Genomic DNA, 26,707 nt, shown 5'->3' on the forward strand with positions numbered 1-26,707 from the left:
AAGCTTTCTGTCAGTTAAAACATTTTGAAATGGAAGCTCCAAGTGGGAAAGTTTAGTTTAAAACCTGACATTTTCAATGTGAGAACTATTAGCTGTCCTTTTCCATGAAGAAGTTAAAATTAAATATAGGTCTAAGTCTGATTCGTTAGAAGATACATTTTCTGTACTTCTTTAATAGATTTAATAATGTACATATTTTTTCTCCTTTTCCACTCCTGTATGGTTTCGGTGATTCAAAAAGTTGTATGGTTATTGAGGACTTAGGTAAACTCTGTCATATTTATACTGTTCAACCCATAGTTTTTTGTTCATCCTTCTCTGTAAAAGACTTTAGAAATGGGAGGCAGAAATGGTCAGTCTCTCACGGTCACTCTTCCCTGCTGCTATTTTCAGTTTGCCTTTGGTCTACCTCAGGGCCTTGGACAGATTCTTTCTTTGGTAGAAATCCTGCCGTCTCAGGATCCCCAGCACCGCCCTCAAGGTCAGCCGTTCACCAGAAGGATTTACAGGGCTCAGAGGCTGTTATATTTCTGGTTTTCGTTTATTATAGCAAAAGGATACAGAGGAAAGGCAGCAAAGGGAAGGGGTCTGCGGGGTGATGTCCAGAGGAAATTAAGTGGAAGCTTCCCCGGGTCCCTCCCAGGGGAGTCCCGTGGCGCAGCACGTGATGTGTGAAAACAGGTGCAGAGGTTCGCCAGCCTGGGACCCTGCTGAGCTTGGGCGTTGAAGGATTTTATCAGGCTCCATCTCCTGGGCGTACAACACCTGTGTGACCTCAGGTAGGCTCCAGGCCCCAGGAAGGAAGCAGGTGTTCGTCATAATCACATTGTACATACAAATTCTCCAGTCAGACTGGGATGGTGTGGCCCGAGGCTTCAGGTGGGCAAAGGCACTCTTATCAGAACATTCCAGGAGTTCAGGTTCCAGGAGGCCAAGAGCCAGTCATAATCTTGGGAATGTGTAGGGTTTGAGCAACCCAGGCCTGCTGAGTTAACACTTTTCTGCATGACTCCTCTTTCCTTTCCTGGACTTAGATCATTTCTATTCATTCAGTAACTCTTTTAAAAAAATTGAAGTATAGTTGATTTACAGTGTTGGGTTAGTTTCTGCTGTACAGCACCGTGATTCAGTTACAGATATATATATATATATATATATATTCTTTTTCATATTCTTTTCCATTGTGATTTATTACAAGATATTGAATATAGTTCCTTGTGCTATACAGTAGGACTTTGTTGTTTATTTTGTATGTAGTAGTTTGTATCTGCTAATCCCAAACTCCTAATTTATGCCTCCCCCCTCCCTTTCCCCTTTGGTAACCATAAGATTGTTTTCTATGTCTGTGATTAACTCTTAATTTTAAGTGGTGTTTTCTATGTAAAGCCTTCCATGACACCTGTACATTTCTCATTTAACATCCGATTTTTAAAAATATTTTAAAATTAGTTTTACTGAGGTGTAATTTTACATACAATAAGAATCACTAGGGCTTCCCTGGTGGCGCAGTGGTTGAGAGTCCGCCCGCTGATGCAGGGGACACGGGTTCGTGCCGCGGTCCGAGAAGATCCCACATGCCGCGGAGCGGCTGGGCCCGTGAGCCATGGCCGCTGAGCCTGTGCGTCCGGAGCCTGTGCTCCACAACAGTGAGAGGCCTGCGTACCGCAAAAAAAAAAAAAAAAAAAAAAAAGAATCACTAACTTCAGTGTACAGCTCAGTGAGTTCTGACAGATGTGTATAGTTGAGCAGTTTCCATTACAATCATGATTTAGTACAATATAAAAATAGAGAAATTGACATTGACACAATACTACTAGGCAGACTACAGATCATGTTCAGATTTCACCAGTTTTTACGTGCACTCCTGTGTTTGTGTGTAAGAGTGTGTGTGTAGTTCTATGCAGTTTTATCATAGGTACAGATGCATGTGACTACTACTGTAATGAAGACACAGAACTGTCTCACCAACACAGAGAGCTCCCTGGTGCTGCTTGGTCACAGCCTGCCCCTCTCCTAACCCCTGGCAGTCACGGGTCTGTTGTATGCACGTTGTATTTCCCTGTTATTTTCTGTTGCCCCCACTAATAGAGTGTGCTGTTCAGTGAGGGCAGACGTAAAGTCTGCCTTCACCATTGCGTCCACAACACAGTAAGACATGGGTTTTAGGTGCCTAATTGATTCTCTCGAATGACTTATTAGTGATGATTGAGTTTTAATGCTAATGCCCTGATGTTCAAAAATTTGGATGAGATTTATTAGAAGATGTCAAAAAAATCCAAGAAACAAAGGAACTGTATGCCTTTGGAATTTGAGAAATCACATTGGTTTGTGTGTGTGCGTGTGCACTCTCAGCATTAGATCTTCTTAAAAACTGATATGATTCTTCAGGTACCCCTAGTATATTTGTGGTTGCTTTTGCATTATATATGGACAAGAAAAAAGAAACAATGGAAACACTTATTGTCGTACAGGTTTTCTAGCCTTGGTCATCTCCTTTTTTTTTTTTTGCGGTACGCGGTCCTCTCACTGTTGTGGCCTCTCCCAATGCGGAGCATAGCCTCCGGACACGCAGGCTCAGCGGCCATGGCTCACGGGCCCAGCCGCTCCGCGGCATGTGGGATCTTCCCGGACCGGGGCACGAACCCGTGTCCCCTGCATCGGCAGGTGGACTCTCAACCACTGCGCCACCAGGGAAGCCCAAGGAGTTTGTTTTAATTGAGAACTGCCATTGGGTGCCTTCTGCATACAAACACTCCACTCTTTGCTCTCACAGAACTCAAGGAGGAGTGCCTGACAGTTGAGCCAACTTGGCCGACTGCCTCGGATCACTCAGGTGGTGTATGATGTAGATGGTTATATACACATTTGTCTGCCCTCAGCCCCATTTTCTTTACACACACTATCGAAGACTTTCAGGTCTATTTGATAAATTCATGTAGCTGACAGAATATTCAGAAGAGACCAAAACGAGGCAAAAGATCTCATGTGGCAGCCAAAGCATTGACTTGGCATATGGAATAAATTATGGAGCAAGTTAGGATTAGTACTTTTATTAGAGATGTGAGTGGTTTTTATATTAAAACCTGTGCTTTAGTTCTGTTGCAGAATAAGGTGAAAAAACTCATGAATGTAAATATGATACTTGCCCACAGAAGGAAGTCCAGATACATCCTGTTTTTTAAGCAGGAAATTGACATCCATATGGAAACAAATTAATTTAATAAAACAAAGAACAACATTCAGAGATATTTGCTTGAAAGACTTGGAAATTTGCTGGATTTGGAGTTAATAAACAGTAGTAATCCATGGTATAAAAAAGAATATAACACAATGACAGTGGTAAAACAAACTAAGACATGCAGGTGAAGCCATCATGTTAGACCCTGGGGCTAGCAGGGTTATGAGCTGTGGTCCTTACTGGTCATTAATCTTCCTTCTAGTGGAGAGTGCCTACACTTTCTGAGAGTTCACAGGAAGGTACAGGAACACACTGAAACTTGAGTTATGGGGGTCAGTGGATGGGTTTTTGAGTTTTAGCTTTAACGCTTGCTGTGTGACCTTGAGTACGTTAATTTTGAGTGATTAAGCTTTCTGTTTTTTATGTATAAAATAGGACTAAGGCCTGTCTTGAAGAGTTATTGAACAGACTATAAATAATGTATCTAAAACAGCAGAATACCTGACCCCTGGAATAATAAGTAGTTCCTGCTCTCACCTTCCTTCTTCTAAGGTTCTTTCTAAGGCTCTTAACTGGGGATTAGAGTAGGGTCCAACTCACAGTGACGCTGCCAATAGTAAATGAGAGCTATGTATAAATCTGTCTGACATGGCAATGTGAGTATATTTACTGTAAGCAACTATATAGCTATACATACGCACACTTAAATGTTCAATAAATTGCATTTATTTCACAAATGAAAGCATGAAAGTGAGAAATGTTTTATAAAAAAATGAACACTGAGTGTTAAAAACCCTACATTTTGAAGAAAATTGCATGAGCCCAAACATCAGGACGTGATGTGCACAGTGGTTCAGAGAACAGCCCCTCTGGAGCCTGGGTGACAGGGACCTTGCGGGGGGGTTGCTCTCTGTCCTCACAGAGGGCAGCTGCCACGGGGGGGGGAAGGAGGAGGGGAGGGTCTGCTGAGATGGCTGGTTCCATGGTGGATCCACACACTTGGCAGAAAACATGGATCAGTGCACACAGTGAATGGGCCTCAGGCCATAGTCATACAGCTCTGAGTCAAGAGTAGTAGATTGTTACTGTAAGAAAAAACAACTCGCAGAACTTTTAAGTCACGTTCATAACTAAAGGGATTTTCCATAAAGATCATTGTTAATTTTCTCTTTTTTTTCATTTTTGCAACTAATATGAATTTGGTTTTGATGACTGAATAAAGCATGTGATTACATTTTTCCACCTTTGAATAGTGTTTAAAGATTATAGTAACTAATCTTAAGATAGTTTTGTAATAATGCATTTTCCTCAACATGTAATTGCTGTTCTGCTCTGGTTGCTTCAAAGTCTGCACCAAACCATAAGCTAAGATCCACTGAATGCTTCAGTCAGAACAACTGTGGTGTTTCTCTAACTCACATAAATACAGTCTTGATTCATCTGTCCATTTTTGTGTTTAGTAATAAACCTACTTATGATGCAAAAAAGTTAGTTTTAAAATTTGGATTTATTTTTTGCTATAGAGGAGAAAGAGCCAATTGAAGTGTAAACAGAGTGATTCTAGAATCAAAGCTGTTTACTTAATTTAGTGGGTTGGATAATTCAGTTCTATTGAATCAGTCTTAAATGCCTGCTATATTTAAGGAATAGAAATTACTATTGCTTGTAACTCTTATGGACAATAACATTTACACACAGAGGTATCCAAACCATAGTTTGATGACTTTATTCTTTCATTCATTTACTCAGTCTTCAGTCAGTCAGTGTTTATGGACCACCTAGGTAGAGGTGCTAATGCAGAAAATAGAGCAAAGGTTTCAGAGGAAATGGCGTTTAGGTCAGAAATAGATCACTGCTGGCTGAGCGGGCATCGCCTCCGTCCTGAGAGGAGTGAGTAGATGAGCACACATGCCCCTCAGGTTATAGGTTCTGGTACGTTAAAGAGGGCATGCCCGTCTGAAGACTTTTCTCTGTAAGAAAGAGATGTGGCTGGTTGATTGGAGAAAGTGTGAATCAGTGTGTTGCCAAGTTTCCTAGGCAGGCATTGCCGAATCTCCAAGCAGCCTCAGGCGATCGTTTGAGGTTTGTCTTCGTGAACGTAAAGCGAAGCACAGAGCAGAGTTTCTCCAGTTGCTCAGCAGTAAGCGTGGAGAAGGAGGTGCGTGGCTGGTTTCAGTATTTGCTGGTCTTGCCAGGGAATTAAAATAATGGGAAGAAGGAGGTTGGGAGGTTTGGGGGTCTTTTCAAGGGAAGGTTATGAACTATCACTATAAGGTTGGCAAAGTAGTTAACTTGGGACTAGAAATCTTTTGAACGAGCGAACTGACAGGCTAGGTAGCAATAGAACAGGATCTGTGGAGTTTTTCCTAGGGCAGAGGTCAGCATACTTTTTTTGTGAAGGACCAGAGAGTAAATATTTTAGGGTTGAGGACCAAGAGGCCAAATGGAGGGGAGGGTATTATGAAGTACTTATATAACAAGAGACAAGACAGATTTCCACGGAGTTCTGTATTGGTGAAATTCATAATATAATAATTGAGTGCGTTTTTTTTGTAATAAAGGTCTACTAATGAGAGGAACAGAAGTTCCTTTTTGGGGGAGGAGTAACATTTCACTTAATCGAAGTTCAGAATGAATGCTCCTTGTCATCAAAATCAATTGCAGATCTTGATCTCTTGATGCTAAGCTGTGAGATTTTACATATTTCATCTTTGAAAACATCTTCACACTGATGAGTGCTCTCAGATACTGGTATCAGTCCCTCACAGTTATTGGTGGGAAGGCCTTTGTACAATTCATTAGATCCTTCTCTATATCACACTTCAGGCATGTTGGCACTTTGCAGATGAATCACTTATAGTCGATGGTTAGGTGGAATCACACCAGTTGCAGGATTAAATGGATTTTGAAATAACGTTAGTTTTCTTTGCCTTTGCATTGAGGTCCAAAAAATGGTGCTGGGACTGTAGTTCGAGTTCAGAAAATATAGCCACCGCAAGTTTGCCTGGAAATGGAGATCTCCCTTCTTGTTTTCCCTTTGACAACATGGAGGGTAGAAAGCAGCTTGACGTTGTTGTGATTCACATGATGTTTAAGTGCTCATAGATCATATATGTTCTTTGACAACATGGAGGGTAGAAAGCAGCTTGACGTTATTGTGATTCACATGATGTTTAAGTGCTCATAGATCATATATGTTCTTCACAAAGGAAGACTGTTTGACTCTTTATTCTTTGGTATTACTCATTTTATACCCAGCATCTAGCGTGATTATTGACACAGTGTGTGTAAAGCATGTAAATGGCACCCAGTAAACATTTACTTAATGACTAAGTTTAAAACATATTCTCTTACAGCAACATTATTTTACCCATTCCTTTTTACTGTAGGTGAAGAGCGATTATATGTTGGAGATCGCTGATCAAGTGGACCAGGACATTGCTTTGAAGTTGGGTTGCCTAGAAATACGGTAAGGCGGTAACTAGACATTGAGGTCTTCATTCAACAGTGTTTTCTGTTATTTTTTCTCGGTATTTTTCTTTCCTGATAAAGATTATCAATAAAATACTGAATAAAATGAGTAAACTTTGATGATACTCTGAATTATGTTGACATTGCTAATTTTAGAATCTTTTAAAATATTACATTTAGAATTAAATGATTTATAAGAGTACAAGTATGTAAGCAAGTCTAAGGCTGAGCTCCCCAATAGAACTTCTGTGATGAAGGAAATGTTCAGTATCTGTGAGATCCCATGTGCCAGCCACTAGCCAAGCTGGATGCTGAGTGCTCAGATGTGCAGCATCTGAACATAAATAGCCATTTATGTCTAATGGCTGCCATTATGGGGGATGGGAAACTGAGAATGTATTTCTTATTTCTGATAACATTTGTCACCATTTGTCATATATTCTGTGCCACCATTTAAAACTTGGAGTGAAAGAAATATTTTACCTTTGTCAGGTATAATTTAATTAAAATTTACCCCGGCTCGGGGCTTCCCTGGTGGCACAGTGGTTAAGAATCCACCTGCCAGTGCAGGGGACACGGGTTCGAGCCCTGGTCTGGGAAGATCCCACATGCCACGGAGCAACTAAGCCCGTGTGCCACAACTGCTGAGCCTGCGTTCCAGAGCCCGTGAGCCACAACTACTGAAGCCTGCGCGCCTAGAGCCCATGCTCCACAAGAGAAGCCACCGCAGTGAGAAGCCCGCACACTGCAACAAAGAGTAACCCCCACTCGCCGCAACTAGAGAAAGCCCGTGGGCAACAACGAAGACCCAACGCAGCCAAAAAAAAAAAAATTTACCCCAGGCTGCTAGTTTAAGATGCGTTGGTTAAATTAGCTAAAATTTGATTACGTGTACTCAAAACAGTGATAATTTTCCCGAGAGAGCACTGTTTTTTATATTATATAAGGCTATCAAATAACGGTTCCTACAAGGACCCAAAGATCATTAAGTATAACTCTCAACTCTTCATTAAAATTTGTTTTCAACCTTAATTATATATCCCAGTAAAAAAAAAAAAAAGCCATCTCTCACTGGTCTCTTCCCGTTCCTGGCCTTTACAGTTTTTGCTTGGGAAGCAAACTTGGCGCGCTTTCCTTCCCACAGACAATGCTGTGATGTATTACTTGGAAGAGGGGTCCAGGAGCATTAGGCCCTACGTGAATGGCATGCGTGCCTCTCTGGGTTCCCCTCCCACTCTGGCCTCTCCATGTTACGTTTATCCTTCTCCTCCTCTCCCCTGTTTGAGGTCACTGATTTTTGAACTCTGAAGGAAAAACTTGACAGAGTAGTCACCCGCCCAGCTGCCCCTCCCAAACTCCTCCCCCACATGAATAGAAAACAGGAGAACACATTAAGTGATCCTTTTTGGGCCCTTGAGAATTTTTTGTCGAAATCTAGTACTTTCGATTTTAAGTAGGCCAAAGAAAAAGTCAAACAAATTTAAAAAGCAAAACCAGTATTCATGTTATTACAGACAAGTTTGAAACAGTCTTGTTGATTACGCAGTCTCCTGGGAAATCACTTCAAGTGATTTGTAATATCTGTGTGTTCCAAAGCAGCTGGAGCTAGACCTTGTCCCTTTGTGAGATAACTGTGTACACGCAGAGAATCCCACCCACTTGGGGCAGATTTTGCAGAGAAAGGACTTGGTTCCAGTAAGACCTGAAGTTGCTTGAACATGTAACTTGGAATAAGAAGTAAAATTCAGACTGTGAACACTCAGCGAGATAGGCAGCACTTCTCTGCTGCGCCTGGCGCCTGTTACCTGGACTAGCCCACTGCGATGATTCTGCTTCAGGTCCCATACTGTTTCCTTAGTAACTGTGGGTCTTCCCAGGAGCAGGTGGGGTGCGCACCGGCCACAGGGGCAGCCTGGGGTTCCTGGCACTGTCCCTTGAGGAAAGGCCAAGTACAAGTAGCGAATGTAGCTGATCTCTTTTACAGCTGGAATCTGGTTTCTCATTTTGCAAAGAGCCAGACCTGCTTCACATCAAAAGGGAATGTGAGATCGTTCAATAGAGATACGGTCTGTGTTAACTGATTTATGCTGCATTAGGATGCAGGAAAAATGCTGCGAATCGAATTGGTTCTTTATTTGTTGTTTATCAGAATGTTTGTGGCTTAGCCGCGTAGTAGTTAGATACCCCCCTTTCACGGTTTTTAATCATTTAACATCGCAGACATTCCCAATACCAATCTATGAGTGTGTATCTTCTCTGCTTTTAGGCGGTCGTACTGGGAGATGCGGGGCAACGCCCTGGAGAAGAAGTCTAACTATGAAGTATTAGAGTAAGTGCGGCACGTCCAGGCGCTGCCTGCAAGCATTCAGAGCTAAGTCACTTTTCAAACTGTAGATTTTACTGGTTTATCTTTACTTAAAACTTAATATTAAATCTGAAACACTACTGTTTCTAAAACTTTTATATCCGGAAGAGGAAAGTTTTATTAAGAAATGAATTCTTGGTGACGTTAATTATGTTAGCAAACATTTAAATTTGTTGATAAATGTCTTAGGGTTAATATTCTTTGGCATGTTAACACATAAATAATAAACTCTTCTGTCTCTGTAGATTTAACCATATTGGGATGGAGTTTCACTTCTAATTTATATTGAACTATGAAATTGTTATTATTTATATTCTCTTTATAAGTTTATTAGGGTTTTTTTTCCCTTAGTTAAAAAAAAGTGGAAAGATGGGAGTTATTTGTTGCTCATGTATCAGAAAATTTAGGATAACTGAATATTTTTCCAATAGTGAAGTTAACAGTCGTTAGACTGTTACGTTAGAGTATTTAAAATGCATATAAGACAGAGTGGGGCTTATGTCTTGGGAGGCTGAAAGTTCTGCACTTTATCTGTTGATAATTAATTCAGCAAAAAAATCACTGATATTTGTTATTTCCAGTTTTATTTTCATTAGCAATGGTGCAACTTTTTGCCAGCACTTTTCCTGGCCATATTATTACTGAAATTCTTGTGCTATTTGGAAGATGTTACTACAGTGAAGTAAAAGGTTGTCCATAAGTACCCTGCAATAATAGAGACTTGACATGGCTTTGGGTTTTATTTGACTTTCCAGGTCAGCCCAACTGCTATCACACTGTGAAAGTATAATATCCCACCATTTTGAAAACAAGATTTTACAGGGGAGGTATGGTCATTTGAAAATAAAAGTAGAAGTAAATATTTGGGGGAATTAGTTATGGAGCAGGTCCGACCATTTGCACTAATAACTGGTGGTAGACGTGATAGTTATTTTGCAATCACACAAGCCTCCTTTGTCCTAATTGTGACAAGTGAGGTAGCGCCCCGGGCAGCCTGTCTCGTTGTGGCGCGGATTCATCCCTTGATTTCTGGACCTACTGTATTAGCATAATGTAAGTTTCATGACAGTGTGCAGCGTACAAGGCACTCACTAAATATTTGTGGTTGTGTGTTTATGGACACATCCATCACATAATGTTGTGCCTCTTAACAGATTGAATAAGGATAAAACACGGAGTTGTTAGAGTTGAATGAAAACTTTTAGAGATCAATTGGGATATCTTAGTAGCCAGAATGATTTTAAGTAGAATTTTCCCTGCCCTTCAGTTGACAGCATAGAAGCAACAGTATCATTAATAACATTAAAAAAAAAAACAAAAAAAACTAACATTCACTGTGGTTTAGGTGGTTTAGGTTTTTGTTTAAAATTACCACATTCCTCAGCCTGAAAGACTCTTCCTACTGCTTAAAATTCAAATGACTAGAATCAGAGGAATCATTGAAGGTCTTGTCTCAGGTACATGCTAGGTTTGTTCTCATTTCAAATGGAGGTTTTTGAAAAATATCCGTTTGTTTCTTTGTTTATTCGTTCATTTAACAAAGATTATTGAGCATCTGCTGAGCCCTTGGCAGCTAAGTGCTAGAGATGCAGAAGTGGATAATCCAAAGTTTTCACCCTCAGGAAGCTTACAGCTGGAAGGGAGACTCTCAGACAGTAAGCAGAGTTGTAAAATAATATAGTAGGAACTGAAGTAGAAGCTTCTAGAGGGTGTGTGGGGGGTGGTACTCCATGTCTGAGGTCTGATGGGAGATGCTGTCTAGCCTGAGTGGTGGAGAAGGAACGTGGGCAGGCGGAGGCTGCTGCTCCGGAACCAGCCAGTCCCGGGAGAGAGCGCAGCATTTGCCAAGACACAGAAACGTGGACGGTCAGTTTACTGCGGGTAGAACACCTTGCCCGTCGGGGAGGGCTGCGATGTGTGTTGTAAACAGCTCCAGGCGTTGACACGGCCTCCAGACGATTAGGTCGTGATGACTCGGTGAGCCAGGTCCGTGACAGGAGGAGCTTTGTGATGGAGAATTCCATATTCCCAAATTGGAATGGTATTAAAGAAAGTTAAAAATGGAAGTAGGGAGCCCAGAAACTGTTGCATCTTTCCTTTCTCCTGGAGGAAGAATGAGTCTCTGACGTGGACTCCATAGCAGGAGCAGTGGAGGTGGGAGTTTACCAGAGTCAGGGTCTGCGGACTGGCTGCCTGGTTGGATTGGGGTGAAGGAGGCCAAGGAGGCATCTGGGGATTCTCGTTTTCTGTCCTGGGCCAGTGGGCATGTCAGTCACAAACAATTTCGTGTTTGGAGGGAAGGAGGATAAGTTGGTTGGGACGTGTTCAGTTCTGAGGGAACATTTGTGTTATTTAAACGAAAAAGGAAACAGAAATGTTGGTTTATTTTCTATGTTATAAAATCACTAAAACCACAGCTTTAAAAAAAATCTCTGATGGTACCCAGTGCCTAGATGTTGGTTTCTAATATCATTCTTCAATGAGAGGAAGCAGGACTCCTGATCCGAGGGGCAGGGGGAGATATATGGGCCTAGAGCATCTTGTAGAGCTGGAAAGGAGCAAGCGCTTAGAAAAGCAGGTGGTGGGGCTGTGTCGGAGCATCAAATTGGAGTCCCAGTGACCAAAGGTAGGGCATTTGGGCAACAATGAATGACTTAGTTTTGGGTTATAGCCCAGAGTATGAAATAAATACCCATGGGCCTATATGAATATAAATAATTGAATAGATAAATATATAGAGAAGTGATAAATCTCCCACATAGAAGAATTCTAAGTAATTTATATGGACACAGCCTGAGGAGGCGGATCATAAAATCCCACCCTATACTGTGGGCTCCGCTTAGTGACGTGTGTCTAAAGAATAGAGTGTGGAAGGGTGTGTGAGTAACCTGACAGTGGAGCCATCTGACAGGCGCTACCTCAGCCAGGTGGTCACGGTCAGCATCAACACCAACAGTTATGTTGATGGCATGTGTGTCCTTGATGTGATCTGTTGAGAATGACACTTCATCTCTGTGGTCTGCTTCCCCAAAACCTAAAAACCCAATCCAGACTTGCGAAAAACAGGTAATTCTCATTTGAGGGACGTTTTACAAATAACCAAACCAGTACTACTCAAAACCGTCAAGATCTTTAAAAACAAGGCAAGTCTGAGAAACTGACACAAGCCAAGAGGAACCTAAGGAGATGTGACGATTAAATTGGATCCTGTGAAACAGAAAAGTGACATTAGGGAAAACACTGATGAGATCTGAAAGTGTAGGGCCTGTTAGTAATGATGTATCAGAACCGATTGATTAGTTACGGCAGAGGTGCCATAGTAATGCAAGGGAAAGCCAGGTGTGGGCTATTCAAGGAACTGTACTATCTTTGCAACTTTTCTGTAAACCTAAAACTATTCTAAAATAAAAAGTTTATCTTGGGAACAGTTCTCAAAGCTTTCTGAGATGCTCTTCCCGGGTTATAATCCTCCAATTTGGCTCGAATAAAATTTTCCATTTCTTAAAAAAAAAAAAAAAAGAACAAGAGAATTGGAGAGGAAAAAGCCAGCAGGCACTTAGAGATGATCTAAAAAGGTGAATCATTGTGCGAAGTTGGAGAAGGAGGGCCAGGTCAGTGGCTTGCATTGTAGCGTGCCCGGCTGTCAGAGAGTTGTCCTCAGGGCCACTGTGATGTGGACTGTGTCCCAGCCTGTCTTTGTGAGAGGCCCACGTCGGAACGGGAAGGGTAACTGAGCCATGGCAGCTGGGTGAGAGCCAGAGGTGTCATGGGAATGAAGAGAACGGGTACCTGGGGGAAATCTCCGTGGATAATACATTTGGATGTTTTTGGCAACAAGAAAAGTCTGTAAAAAGAAAGAAAATGAAGAAGCAGGTATCCATCAAGATGGATTTGGAGCTATATTTGGAGAGAGGAGCATTAAGTTCAACATGTGTTTGATATCAGAGTCAAAAATTGCATTAAAGTTGGTGTGAATTTGGCTTATTTCTAAAAATTACAGAAATCGAGGCGGCAGGAGAACAGATATGTGGAAGAGGGCCCACTGGAGTATTAATCAGTGCCTCCAGAACTTCAGCGTGTCTGTGGGGTCAGTGGCATGGAAAGTGTGGGAATCACCAGACATGAATTAGGGCCGGTGACTGTTGCCACCTGCAGCCAGAACAAAGCAATACAGCGTGATTTTGTCAATTAGAGGCCTCCTTAGAGGATACTGATGAAAACCGGAACTCTCTGTTATTCCACAAATGGCCGTTGTGTAGTAGTTATTCTATATGTAAGATATTTAAATTAAGTAAACATGATGGTTAAGGAAAAGAAGGGGCAGGGTGAGAGACTTCCAGTTCCCGCTGTTACTGTGCTGGTTTGGGGTCCTTCATAATGGCGTGAGTTGTGTGAACTCACTACCCCATCTCAGTGTGAGAAGTGGGGCGATGGAGGGGGCTCTTGCAGCAGGTTGCTCCCCTGTTGGCTGGCTCTTCCACTTACTGTCCTGGATCAGTAAAGCCCTGGGTTTCTGTTTCCAAATCTGTAAAGTAGGGACCATGGTGATACCTACCTACATACTGGGTTGATGTGGGGAGTTAAGAGAGAGAATCATGTCGAGAGCTCAATATAGTGCCCAGCACTGAATAAATGTTGCCCGTAATTATCATTGGGATCATTATCCAGAGGAGAGAGTTGAAACACCTTCCCATTTGGGGACTGTTTTATATTCCTTTTGTAAATTGTACTTTTCTTCTGTTTTCCATTATGTTTATGTTTTTTTCTCATTGAGATCTTTGTCATACTAACCCATGGTTCGTAATATTTGTTGTATATATTCTCTCCCAATTTGTCTTTTATTTATTTATTTATTTAAAATTTTTATTTATTTTTGGGTACGTTTGGCCTTTGTTGCTGTGCATAGGCTTTCTCTAGTTGCGGTGAGCCGGGGCTAGTCTCTGTTGCAGTGTGCAGGCTTCTCATTGAGGTGGCTTTTTTTTTTTTTAACATCTTTATTGGAGTATAATTGCTTTACAATGCTGTGTTAGTTTCTGCTTTATAACAAAGTGAATCAGCTATACATATATATATTTCCCCATATCTCCTCCCTCTTGACTCTCCCTCCCACCCTCCCTATCCCACCCCTCTAGGTGGTCACAAAGCACTGAGCTGATCTCCCTGTGCTATGCGGCTGCTTAAAAATATGGAATGCTTCACGAATTTGCGTGTCATCCTTGTGCAGGGGCCACGCTAATCTTCTCTGTATCTTTCCAATTTTAGTATATGTGCTGCCGAAGTGAGCACTGCAGTGGCTTTTCTTGTTGCAGAGCACGGGCTCTAGGTGCCTAGGCTTTAGTAGTTGCAGCACGCGGGCTCAGTAGTTGTGGCTCGCGGGCTCTAGAGCACAGGCTCAGTAGCTGCGGTGCACGAGCTTAGTTGCTCCGCGGCATGTGGGATCTTCCCAGACCAGGGATCAAACCCGTGACCCTTGCGTTGGCAGGTGGATTCCAGGGAAGTCCCCAGTTTGTCTTTTAACTATGATTATATAGCTTTTCATCATACAGAAGTTTTTCTTTTTTAACGTGGTAAAATCTGTCCATTATTTTCATTCTGGTTTTGCGTTTCAAGACCTAATGTTTGTTCTAAAAGTTTTGTGGATTTATTTCTATTTTTACATTTCCAAATGTGTGGATATTTTTTGACTTTTTAAAAAAATTAATTAATGGCTGAGTTGCGTCTCCGTTGCTGTGCGCAGGCTTTCTCTAGTTGTGATGAGCGGGGCCTACTCTTAGTTGCGGTGCGCAGGCTTCTCATTGCGGTGGCTTCTCTTGTTGCGGAGCACGGGCTCTAGGCGTGCGGGCTTCAGTAGTTGTGGCTCGCGGGCTCTAGAGTGCAGGCTCAGTAGTTGGGGCTCACGGGCTTAGTTGCTCTGCAGCATGTGGGATTTTCCTGGACCAGGACTCAAACCCAAGTCACCTGCATTGGCAGGCGGATTCTTAACCACTGCACCACTAGGGAAGCCCTGACTTTCTTTTGAAAATTAACTTCTAGCTTAATTGCATTATGGTCAGGGAGTATGGTCTCTGTGATAAGAGCTTCTTTGACTTTTGTTGAGACTTTCTCTGTGGACTAGTGGAAGATCATTTTTCTCCAGTCATTTATTAGAAAGAAACTATAAACATACAAAAAGTTGAAGAACCTCCTGTTTCTGGTCTTCTCTAGTTTCACCATGTCTTAGACTTGGGTTTCTTTTTTATAAGCCCAACTTGGAACAAGATGTACTTTCCTGATTCTGTGGATTCATGTTTTTCACCTGGAGAATATATGCCATTATCTCTTTAATTGTCAACTGCATGTTTTTTCAGCCTTTATATCTCTTAACATCTTTCATCTCTATTTCTTGTGGCAGTGTGTGTGTGATTTCTTTAGATTTTTCTTCTAAATCCTTAATTCCCTTTTAAGTAGTGTCTTCTTGGCATACCCTGTCCATTTGGTTTTTCACTTCACCACTTATAATTTTCACTTCCAGAAATTCAGTTTCCTGTGTTGTGTAATACGCTCTCCATTCCTGGTAATCTCTGTTGCTCACGTATGTGATTGTGCCGTTTATTTCGTCAAGCTTTTCATGCCAGCTGTTTTGTGCTCTGTATCTGACAGTGACTCTGGGGTTTCTGGGCTGTCTCAATCTGCTGTTCCTCTGACTTCCTGAAGCTCCCGAGTGGCTTGAATCAAAGCCTGGTGGCCCAAGACTGATGAGTGGGCCTCCGGAGTGGGCATCTGACAAGAGCCAGGGAGTGAATGGCACAACTCACCCTCCCTCAGGTCCCAGCTCAGTCCAGGTCCAGCATCCCCACCTGCGGGCGGCATTGGGTCAGCCCTCTTCACCTCCAGCACTTTGGGTGTATAGGGTGGGGTCCTACAGACCTACTTGTTTATTACTGTGTTGGTTAAACATTCATTGTTGTAGCTCAGCCTGTCTTCTGATAGCAGTTCCCTTTTTCTTAAAGTATATTGTTTAGAAATTCTTTTATATGTGTCTTCGGCGGTAAAATTCTGCTCCTGTCATCTTGTAGTTTTCTTTATTTCACCTTGTTCTTGGAAGGTGAAGATTCTTTACTCCTTCGCAATTCTAGTTTAATCGTGATATTTTCTCAGTACTGTTCCCTGGGTTCTGTCTTCCACCGCAGCTGTTGTAACGGCCCACCCAGGGCTGTGGACGAGGTATGGCTGGGAAGTGGTTCTCCAAGCACACTGAGGCTGTCCTGCCCAGGGACCGGCAGCCAGGGCCTCCGGGGGGTCAGCATTGCCCTTTCCTACTGGTTTCTGCTAGTAGCCTAGAGCCACTTAGAAGTGTAAATATTTTGTCAGTATGGAAAAGAATTATACATCAATGCAGAATGTTTCTTGTTAGTTTATTTTGGGGTTCTGGTTTTTCTTGCCAGTAAGGAGAAAAACTGTGAAATAGTCCATATAGTTGCTTAGTTTTGCCAGAAAATGTATGGGCGGTCTCTGTAATTTATAATGTACTAAAGAAAACTCCTTCAGCTCTGCCACATTTCAAACTAACTGTTTTCAGTTATGCAATAAATAATCAGGCCCAACTTCGGAGGTGGGAAAAGCACTATCTAAAAACGTTTGCATTGTTTCTTTAAACCAACTAAAGAGTTAATTGGTCTCTTCTCTCTATGTCTTTCCAACCCTGGTAGGACCAAGGTGCCTCTTCTGTAGGCAGAGGGGAAGTACTGGCCGTGAATATCCAGCCGCAGGCCCAGCATGTGGCCTCCCGGGGTCTTACCCTGCAGGGCGCACTCTGGAGTGTACTCGGGTGGCTCTTTTATTTACGCCTCCTGTAAATCAGAGACAGGAGTCAGATGAGCTGTGTTAAGAAAAATGTTTTGTTATCAAGCTTAAAAACTGCATTGCTGACAATGACAAATGGAACCAAAATAAGCTAATAACACAGTGTTAAAATTATGGTTCCTATTGTGATACTGTAGAAGGAAGAAACTTATGTACCAATGATTCTTCTTCAACGTACAGAATTATACTGTGAAATTATTTTAAATGAATCACATATCTTTTCAGTTCTGCTCATTTCCTTATTAAGTGGTTTGCTTTTTTTAGAAATTCATTTTTAATCATCTTTGCATTTAATGTATTTTGCTGTAGTTGTTTGTGTAACTGTGTCTCTTCTCTACTAGAGTAAGCTGTATTGATGTAGGGACCTCCTGGTATTTCCAGCACTTAGCAAAGTGTCTGATGTTTATTAGGAATTCCATCGGTACTTCCTCAGTGAATAAATTTGTGATATAAAATTAGGTGAGGTTAATTCTAATTGTGCATTGTTTTCATTCATTTTTAAAAATTGTCTTTATTGTCAGTAATAATCTAGTGCTTTTTTTAGCTGCCTGTGATAATTTATCAGTGAAGGGGATGCTCACAGATTTGGCATGAATTGATTGACAGTGGCTTAACTAAGAAGGTACTTTCTCTTTCACATAAAACAAGTGCTAGGCAGTCAGTGCTTCTCATCACCAGGGCACTAGGCCCCTTGAATCTTGCCACCATCATCCGTAGCTGCCACCTGGTAGCCTAGGATGGCTGGTTGACCTTGCCTGTCACAAGGAGGAGGAGATGGACCTTTTCTCTCTCTCCCAGCCCCCTTTAAGGACACATATGTGCAGGTAGTGCTTTCCCTGAGAGGGACATTGGCTGAAACAGTGTCACATGGCCACACCTGGCTCCAGGAGAGGAAGGCAGCATCACCTGGTGTACCTGGCCAAAAGATGACTTCTCATTACTCAGGTTGAAGGAGAGAGAGGATCATTAAGAAGCAAACAGCAATTTCCATTGAAGTTAGAGAATTTTAAGTTTTATCAGTTTTTAAGAGGCTTAAGGTATCATTTGAGAGGTTAAAGGACCTCAGTGATATTCTTAATGATACTCAATTCTTGAGAGATTTGGGGCAAGGATAGGTTAGGGATACTGTATGAGAACATGCATTATAGTTTTATTTTAAAGTTGTTTTTGGTTGCCTTTTTTGCTGGGGCTTTAAATTTATAAGAGTTATGTCCACAAAGTATTAATTAGTTAAAGCCAACAGACAAGGTCTGTATCTTCTCAGTAGTGCGGAAGGAGAGATAAGTTTATACTTGGCCTGAGAATTCACTTATAAGAAGCTTAATGTATGTAAATAAAGCTATTCAAGCCTCAGGCCTCCCAAGGCCTGCTGTGTCATGGGTTTTGGGCGTGAACGCATGTGTGCGCAGGACAAGGCCCCCAGGCTAGGAGTAGCTAGGCGGACCGAGTGCTGCGCTCTGGAAAGATCCATCGGGGAGCTGGTGCGGGGTATGGACTGCTGGGCGGCACCTCTTCCCCCTGATGTGGGGAGCGGCGCCTGCTGCCTGGACCATCGACGGCGAGTGTGATCAGGGGAGCGGGAGGATGGCGCAGTCATGGGAGGGGGCAGAGCTCCGAAGTTGGACAGAAGGGAAAGAGCAAGACAGCCTCATCAGCCAGCAGTGGTCTGAACGTTTCATTAGAAGGACAGAGGTAAATTAAACGTTAACTCAGAAAATTCTGGTTTAAAATTGATCACAAATACAGTTTTAAGCCCCAGACACCCCAGATCTCAACGAGTAACTTTCTGGGCTCTCTCATGGTGCTGTCTCATGGTGCCTGTCACGCGCTTGCACAGCTCGCATCAGGGTCTCACCCGAGGAAGAGACCGCAGGGCGGTGACTCTCCTCTCCCCCTCCCCCACCCATATCTAACGTGATGCCCAGTGTGGGGAAGCGGGGGAGTACAACAGGCTTGCTTTCTTTGAAGCTTCAAATCAGAGTGAGTTGCATCTTAGAGAAAAGTCGGAGGAAGAGTTACTGGGAGATCTGCTTCCGTGCATGGGCAGCCCCAGCCCAGGCTCCTGTCTGGCCCCCACTTCCTCCTGCGGGATCCGCGGTGGTCTTGCTGAGCGGGCCCCCCGGAGTCCTGGGCAGTCGTGGTTGTCCCTCTGGGGCTGTGTGGCCGGGCCCACCGCCCTCTCTGAGGAGCCCCGGGGGCCAGGGAGCCGAGGCCGAGATTTTCTTGCTGTAAGCCCATGCCACCACTGCAGGCCCTAGGCTGTGAAGTGTCCTGTCCGCCCAGCCAGCGTGGGCGCCCTTAGCCCCCGTGGCTCTGAGCACCTGAAGTGGAGCCGGTGCAGCTGGGAACTAGATTGTTAACTGAATCTTAGCTAATTTAAGTGTGAATCCTTCATGGGGCTACTCTTGTGGACAGTGCGTTCTCACCTAATATTAGTATCTCGTTAACTGCACGTGTGGGTTAAGAAGGTTCCTTTGGGCTCACGTGGGAAATCTGACAGCCTGATACTGGGGTTTGGGAATTGGGGGATGGCTGTGTCCTAAAAGTTTCATGAAAGCTAGTTTTAGTCAAATGAGTTTACCTGTATTTAGGATCTACCCTTTGATAATTATTTACATAGTAAAGAATTGCCTCATTATAAAGGCCAGTAGTTTTATTTTGTTCGTGCGACATCAGTAGTGTTTACTGTTTTGTTCATCTTACCTCACGGCTGTACAGACTTTGGGTTCAAGTGAGTTTTATGTCACATAAAGCTGAGAGCTAGCCTGCTGCCCATCAGACAGCTGCTCGTAAGCCAGTGCCCGACACGGGCTGGAGGGAGGTGGCCACGTGTGAAATGGGACAGCCTCTGTGGCCCTGCCAGGCTTCTTGGAGAGTGCTGAATGCAGATGTCTCAGGAGGCTTTCCCTAAAACCGTGAGCGCAGCGCCTGAGCTGTTTCCCAGTGTCCTCCACCGCCAAGCCTCGTAGATGGGCTTCTTGGTAAAGTTAAATCAGAATGTGTGGAGCGGGGTGGTGGTGGTATGGAATTCTCCCAGCGATTCTGTGTACTTTATCCTCATTTTTATTTTCTCACTTGCCATGTGTCCCATTTTAAAGGGTTCTAATGTATGGGCAGGTGTTACAGACTCATTATTACTCAAAAGTAGTTGGAAAAACTAAACTGCATACTTGCTAAACATTAGTTGGCCTTAGCTTTTTTTTCCCTTAAATGGAGTTGTTCTCACCTTGGAAGTAAAAGTAACACCTAGTAATAGGCTTTATTTTCACACAGAAAAATTCAACCCCCTTGGTCCATCTTTAATTTTTCCATTTGTGACAAAAATGAGTATGATAAATTTTCTACTTTCCATTGGACTCTAAGAAAAATACTGGGTTGGCCAAAATGTTCGTTTGGGTTTTCTGTAATATCTTATGGAAAAACCCGAACGAACTTTTTGGCCAACTGATAGCCGCAGAGCTGTGTTGAGTAGTGGCAGCTGATGGTCTCACCGTGGGGAAGAGGGCATCCCTGGCCCTGGTGTTCCCTGCCCCCCATCCAAAGACTTCCGTGGCCAGCTGCCTCCTTGAGATCTCCACCAGGAGGTCTCGTGCACCCTGCTCGACCCCTCTCCAGAAGCAGAAGTCCCAGGAGGCACGCCTGGGCCCCCGGCCTTCCTCTTCCTGGTGCCTCGGCCTTCCCTTGTCACCTTTCATTCAGCGCTGCTGGCTCTGCGTCCAGAGCATCCCTGAGCCTCTGCTGCCCACCCTCCCTCCCACCACCCTCCTCCGGGCTCCCAGCAGAGCCTCCCTCATACCTGCCTTCCAGCCTGTGTCCTCCCCTCCTCCCTACAGCACGTCTGCTCTTGGCACCATCAGGTCACGCCTCCCTCTGCTCATGATGACGGCTAGTCAGGCCTGTAGACCAGACTCTCGCCAGACAGGAGGGGCATCCCGGGTGCTTCCGGGGGAAGGGGAACTACCCGTGTAGAGTTCTAGGGACTTAACACGTTCTCACTGTCTCCTCAGCACCGCCGTTGGCAGCAGGGATTAGCATCCCTATTTTACACGTGGGTCACTGAGGTTGACAGGCACGAAGGCATAGCCAAATCCTCCTGCGGCAAAGCCAGGATTCCAGTGCAGGGCTCCCTCTGTGAAAATAAGTTCTTTATATTATGGAACAGCTGCCTGCAAAGGCAGATAGGGAAGAAAGTGCTCAGGAATAATGCCTCTAAGATTCTAGGGTGTTGGTTTATCTTTTATGTGCTTATTTTGCTACTTCCCATAGTGATTAGCACCCAAATCCTTAAAATGCAAAGTTCCTGTCTTTTTAGGAGGCAACAAAAAGTGGAAGAACTTGGGTGGACACTTTTCCCTGTTCATATCTGAAAAGATAAGGAAGGGAAGTTATAAACAAAAGTGGTTAGAAAAATAAATGGAAAGCCAGGAGTTACATGAATTTGCTGATAAGTAAATCCAGAAAACAGTGTGTCATAGGAGCTGAGGAAGGACTGTGTACGGGAGCAGTGAACAGTGTCATCATCATCACCACAGAGTGAAAAAGAATATGAGAACTGAGACCAGGATTTAGCAAGGAGTTCGTCGGTTTAGGTACTAACTAGTAGAGTATGGAATAGGGGATTAAAATGTTCGGATCTAGAGTCAACCATATAAACTCTGACATGTTTTCTATGGTTTCATTGGTAATACTTGCTAACTTACAATTACGTGTGAAGAAGTCATCCCTGCTTTATTTTTTTAATATACTTTATGTTCATTTTATTTTTTTATGTAATCCTGAAAAGGTACCTTTATTTCGCTTTTCTCCTTCTTGATCCTTTTATATTTTCCATGTGTCTCCTGATAATCTTTCATGTCTAGAGGCTTTATTTCATCTTACTAGCGCACGATTGCCCTCTAGTGGCCAAAAGCCTGGCTCACTTAGTACCCAAAGTAAGTAGAAAATGAGAGTGAGCCGTTCTTTCCATCGGTTTTCTTGGCCGGAATGCTGTGAGGCTCTTGTTACTAACGATTGATTTTGTAGCTTTTGGTCTAAAGAAAACGACTGGGATTTTCAGCATTTCCACACATTCAGCTTTTTGACCTTAGGCCACTCACTTAATTTCTCTTTTTTTGTTTTGTTTCCTGTGTGAAACTGAGATTATAAACATTGATTAATGTTAATCAAAAAGTTTATTTTTAAAAACAGTCAACCTTTAGGATTAATCTAAGGTATTTAAGCTTCCCTGCTGTATCCCAGATCTTTCCCTAATCAGGCCAGTCTACTTTCTATACAAATACAGTGCGTTACCCAGTTGGAATCGAGGTTTATAAGGCTAACCTTCAAACAATGCTCAAAGGAGAACAGTTTGTTCACTGTTGTAATTTACAAAGAGGCAATATTTTAGAGGGTTTGCAATAGTAAGACTTAAAAAAAAAAGACTTTCTACCTAAACCAGCTTGTATCGGTGTTTCCTGCACAGATCTAGAAAATTACTTGTCCCACCTGTTCCATGACTGTGCGGGTACATTGGAGCTTTATTATACTTATTTCCTTCTAGAATAACATGTGGAAGGGTAAATAATTTAAACTGCTTTTATGTTCTTGCGACAATGTCATGTTATTCATCGATTTGGTGGTGTTATTTGTTAATACACTTCTTTTTGTATTTCAGAAAAGATGTTGGTTTGAAGCGATTTTTTCCTAGGAGTTTACTGGACTCAGTCAAGGTAATTAGCCTGCTTTATCGTAATAGGCGACGCGTTAGGCGGACCCCTCCCCCGTGGTGTGCGGTTTTCTCCTTTCCGTGTGAAAGTCGTAATACAAAAAGCTGGCAGTTGCTCTAGTCATGCTGAGGGCAAGCAGAGTTTTAGAGGCGTAGCATCCTGCCAGAAAGCCGCGGTCTCGCCGCTTGGCTGTGAGCGCGTCCGGCCAAGCACAGCCCCAAGAAGGCTGCGTGCACAGCGGTCCTCGTCGCCTGAGTCTTTGCGGTCTCGGGTGTTTTGACACACGAAAGTACAGAAGCGGCACGGAAAAGAGCCACAGTGGCAGCTGTAGCGTGTGTGCGCGCATGCGTGCGCGTGCACGCGTAGAAGTGTGTTCTGGAGGTCTGTCTGCTCGTGTTTCCACCAAGGGCACTCCTCCCCGTTAGTAACTCTTGCAGGACACCAGTTCCTGTCTCTGCCTGTAGCTCCCACTGCAGGGGAGGGGACACCGGGGACCCGAGGTGTGGTTCCCCAGCCCATCCAGAACGTGGTCCAGTGTGGTGTGAGGACGCAGCTTTGGATCAAGATAGAGTCCAGCTCAGCTGAGCTCTGCCATTTCCTAGCCTCATGGTTTTGGACCTGGTTTCTTATTTCCACAAGGAAGAAAATAATATTTTGTAGGGTTGGTGTGGCTGTTCAGCAGATCGGTGTGTGTATGTGTATAAACTACTACCACAAGTACCTCTCACAGTGCAGTTTATAAACTGTGGCTGTTACTGCTCTGACTTTCTATCACAGAGGACATGTTCCACACTAGAGCACCTGTGTGGAAGACCATCCCACTCACTGAGGCCCAAGTGGGATAAGACAGAACACAGTGGTTCAAAAACTGGCTCGGAAGCCAGACTGCCTTGGTGAAAGTTGTGACCCGATCACCTTGAATCACTTGGGACTCAGTTTGACCTGGAGAGTGAGGCCCTGGCGTGGGCGCAGAAGCCCACCCTGTGCATCGGCCTGCCCTTTGCTGGGTGGACCCAGGGGGAGACGCTCACAAGTGTAAGACACTGTTCCTCAGGGCATTTACCCCATCACTGGACAGAGAAGTGCACCACCCAGTGTAAAAGTAGAAAGCAGGAAAGGATACGAAAATGGCTGTATCACATTAATAGCACCATCAGTGCTCAAACATTAGTCCCAGGGTGGCCTGAGAATTACTGCGAAGTCTCCTTAGAGCTGTGTGTAGATAAGCAGTTATCACAGGAGGTATGACTGCTGGCATTTGGGAGTCCAAGAAGTTATTCTGTATTTAAAAAGGATCCTCATACTCCAAACAAGCCACCCCAGGTCCATGTCACAGGTGCCATGGTGTGAGTGTAGCTGAGGTGAGAAGGCCCCGGGGAGGTCCCCCATCGCCGGCTCTTCTAAAGCTCAGCCTCGGCGTCCTCTCCCGTACAGACTGCTCACCTCCCTAGGGGGGCTGCAGAAACATCCTCCACCTTAGGGCCCTGCTCAGGGTCTTAATTTTTAATTTTACTTTCTCAGGTTTTAATTACTAGATATTTACTTGTTTGCATTTTGTCTGCCTGCTTCCACTATATTTTAAGATCCACGAGGACAAAGATGACATCTGCTGTGTTCTCTGCCCTAAACCCTGTGTTTGGCATAATCCCGGGCACACAGTAACATTCGCTAAATCTTATTTAAGTGAAGAAATGAATGAATAAGTTTAAGGGCCACTTGAAAGATGACTGGACTTAGAGGAGGCACTTTCCAGGTAGAGGGTACCGTGTGGAAGGAGGCATGAGAATAGCGCAGGTGATGATACTCCTTCACAAGGCAGAAGAACTGGAAGGCTGGAGAAGCTCGTTTCCCTGGGCAGCCCGCTCTGGCCCTGCTGTCACTCCAGAAACGTCCCCATTCCTGCACAGGACTTGTCCCCTCCAGGTGTCTTTCAGGCTGTCCCTCAGGACCCAGCCTGACTGGCCTTCCTCATCCTCACCCTGCTGCCGACCCTGATGCGCTTCTGCTGCTGTTTGAGCTCCACCGGGCAGTCAGGTCAGCCCTGTGACTAGAGCTCAGACACTGTGGTCGCCTGTGTGGACGTCAGTACTCAGATGAGAGCACGTAGGGGCCCTGGGTGTTCATGGCAGGGGAGGGACATGGTCACCTTTTGGACTTTAGAACATAAACCTGACAGCAGCATGGAGGACAGATCAAAAGCAGCAACACTCCAGCCAAGAAGGCTTGGAGGTGATTAAGGTGATCAAGGTGAGCAGTGTCAGCCCCGGAGGCAGTGGTGGCCGAGCCTCGTGTGTGCACGGGTAGTGGAGGGGAAGGAATTGACCCTCGGGAGCTTGAGAAAACTTCGCGAGCCAAACAGATAGCACTTGTGTTTTCTGAAAGGTTCAGTTGCTGCTGATTTTGATGCGAGCAGGGAGAACAGAATTGACTTCTAGCTTCTGTTTCTTAGGTACAGATTCGTCTAGTGTTTCATTTCTCACACGCTTTCTAATATAAAGGAAATCAGTATACTTTTGTAAAACAAATAATGTATATTTGGCTTCTTAAATAGCTTAATCAGTAGCTCATATCCTTATGCCAAAAATTTTTCACCTTCTATGTAAATTCTTTCAACTGATTGCCGTCAGACTCTTGTGGGTATGACTGACATAAACATATACCCATAGGTATGTAACAGCTACAGTACAAATTAGGTTGTGTTCAGACAGTCTCCTCTTCAAAACTATTGCCAATGAAACTTCAACTAACAAGAAATTCACATCAGCTTCTTATTTGTCCCGGACTAGCCCTATAGAATGGCTAGACCAATTAGTATTTGCTTTTCCAAAGGCCATTTTGTTTTATATGCCTTTTTCCCTTCATATCTAGACTTCTAGAAGATCATTTGTAGTTAATGCTCACGTTGAAGTGTTGAAAGGTTACCTTGTATTTGATGGAACTTAAGCTATGATTGATTGATGGCAAAACAGGATTGGGGTATATGTGCCCGATTACTAAGGATAATTTACAGTATATTTAAATTTTCTGACTCTTTGATCTCAGTAGTGCCAGAGGCACATTTTTAAAAACACTGTACCAGCAAAACTAACAAGTCAATCCCAACCTGAGGGTAGTCTACAAAATTGACAGCTAGGCGATGGGGAGACATGAGTAAATGCAGTGTGGGGTCCTGGAGCAGTGAGAGGGCGTCAGTGGGCAAACTAGGGGCTCTGAGTAAAGTCCGCAGCTAGTGTGTACTCTTGTACCAATGTTGGTGTCTTAATTTTAACGGATGTTCCAGTGTCGTGTGAGATGTTAACTTCCGGGGCAGGTGATGGGGGGAGGTGGGCACTGGGCGAAGGGCAGGAATTCCGTACTGTCTTTGCAGCTCTTCTGTAAATCTCAAATTACGTTGCAAATAAAATAGCCAAATTTCAACTTATTTGAGTATAATTCACAGTAGAAATCTAATTTCAGAACTAGAAATGTTGCCAGATCAATAGTTACCAGTTTTTTGAAGTTTCTGTACTTCAAGGTAATAGAATGGTTTCCTAGGGTCCTATCAGGAGCACTTAGTTTAGTCATTCCCATCCCTGTGGTTAGCACGGAAGTGCTTGGCTCAGCAGTCATTCAGCAGCCAGCTCCTGGCATCTGCTGTGTGCCAGGGAGAATGAAGCCTGGGGTCAGCACAGAAGTGGCCGTCTGGTCTGGGCTCCTGTAAGTAGGGTGGAAAAAAAGCACGCTTCAGACGTACACACGCTCGCACACACACACACACACACAATGGAATGTTACTTAGCCATAAAAAGAAGGAAATCTTGCCATTTGCAGCAATGTGGATGGGCCTTGAGGACATTGTGCTCAGTGAAATAAGTCAGACAGAGACAAATACTGTGACCTCACTTATATGAAAAGAAAAAAAGCTCATAGATACAGAGAACAGGTTATGGTTGCTGGAGGCTGGGGTGGGTGAAACGGGTGCAGGGCTCCAAAGCTACAGACTCCGGTTGTAAGTCAGTCCCAGGGATGTGATGCGCAGCATGGTGACTGCAGTTATTAACACTGTTTTGCATATTTGAAAGTTGCTGAGAGGGTGCGTCTTAAAAGTTCTCATCACAAGAAAAAGAAATGTGTCACTATGTGAGGTGATGGGTGCTAACTAGACTT

General features: G+C 43.7%; 1 protein-coding gene across 8 annotated transcripts in view; it reads left to right on the forward strand.

Moving 5' to 3' along the window:
• Window positions 1–26,707, forward strand: part of PTK2 (protein tyrosine kinase 2) — a 253,294-nt gene that overhangs the window by 114,898 nt on the left and 111,689 nt on the right. For all 8 annotated transcript variants that reach the window (XM_082674402.1, XM_082674406.1, XM_082674405.1 and 5 more), the window contains 3 exons: window positions 6,568–6,647; window positions 8,916–8,978; window positions 22,510–22,564. In XM_082674402.1, the coding sequence (XP_082530528.1) occupies window positions 6,568–6,647; window positions 8,916–8,978; window positions 22,510–22,564 (198 nt within the window). The remainder of the gene's footprint in view (window positions 1–6,567; window positions 6,648–8,915; window positions 8,979–22,509; window positions 22,565–26,707) is intronic.

The sequence above is a fragment of the Grampus griseus genome (genome assembly GCF_964374135.1).
Source record: "Grampus griseus genome assembly, chromosome: 17".
Lineage (NCBI taxonomy): Eukaryota > Metazoa > Chordata > Mammalia > Artiodactyla > Delphinidae > Grampus > Grampus griseus.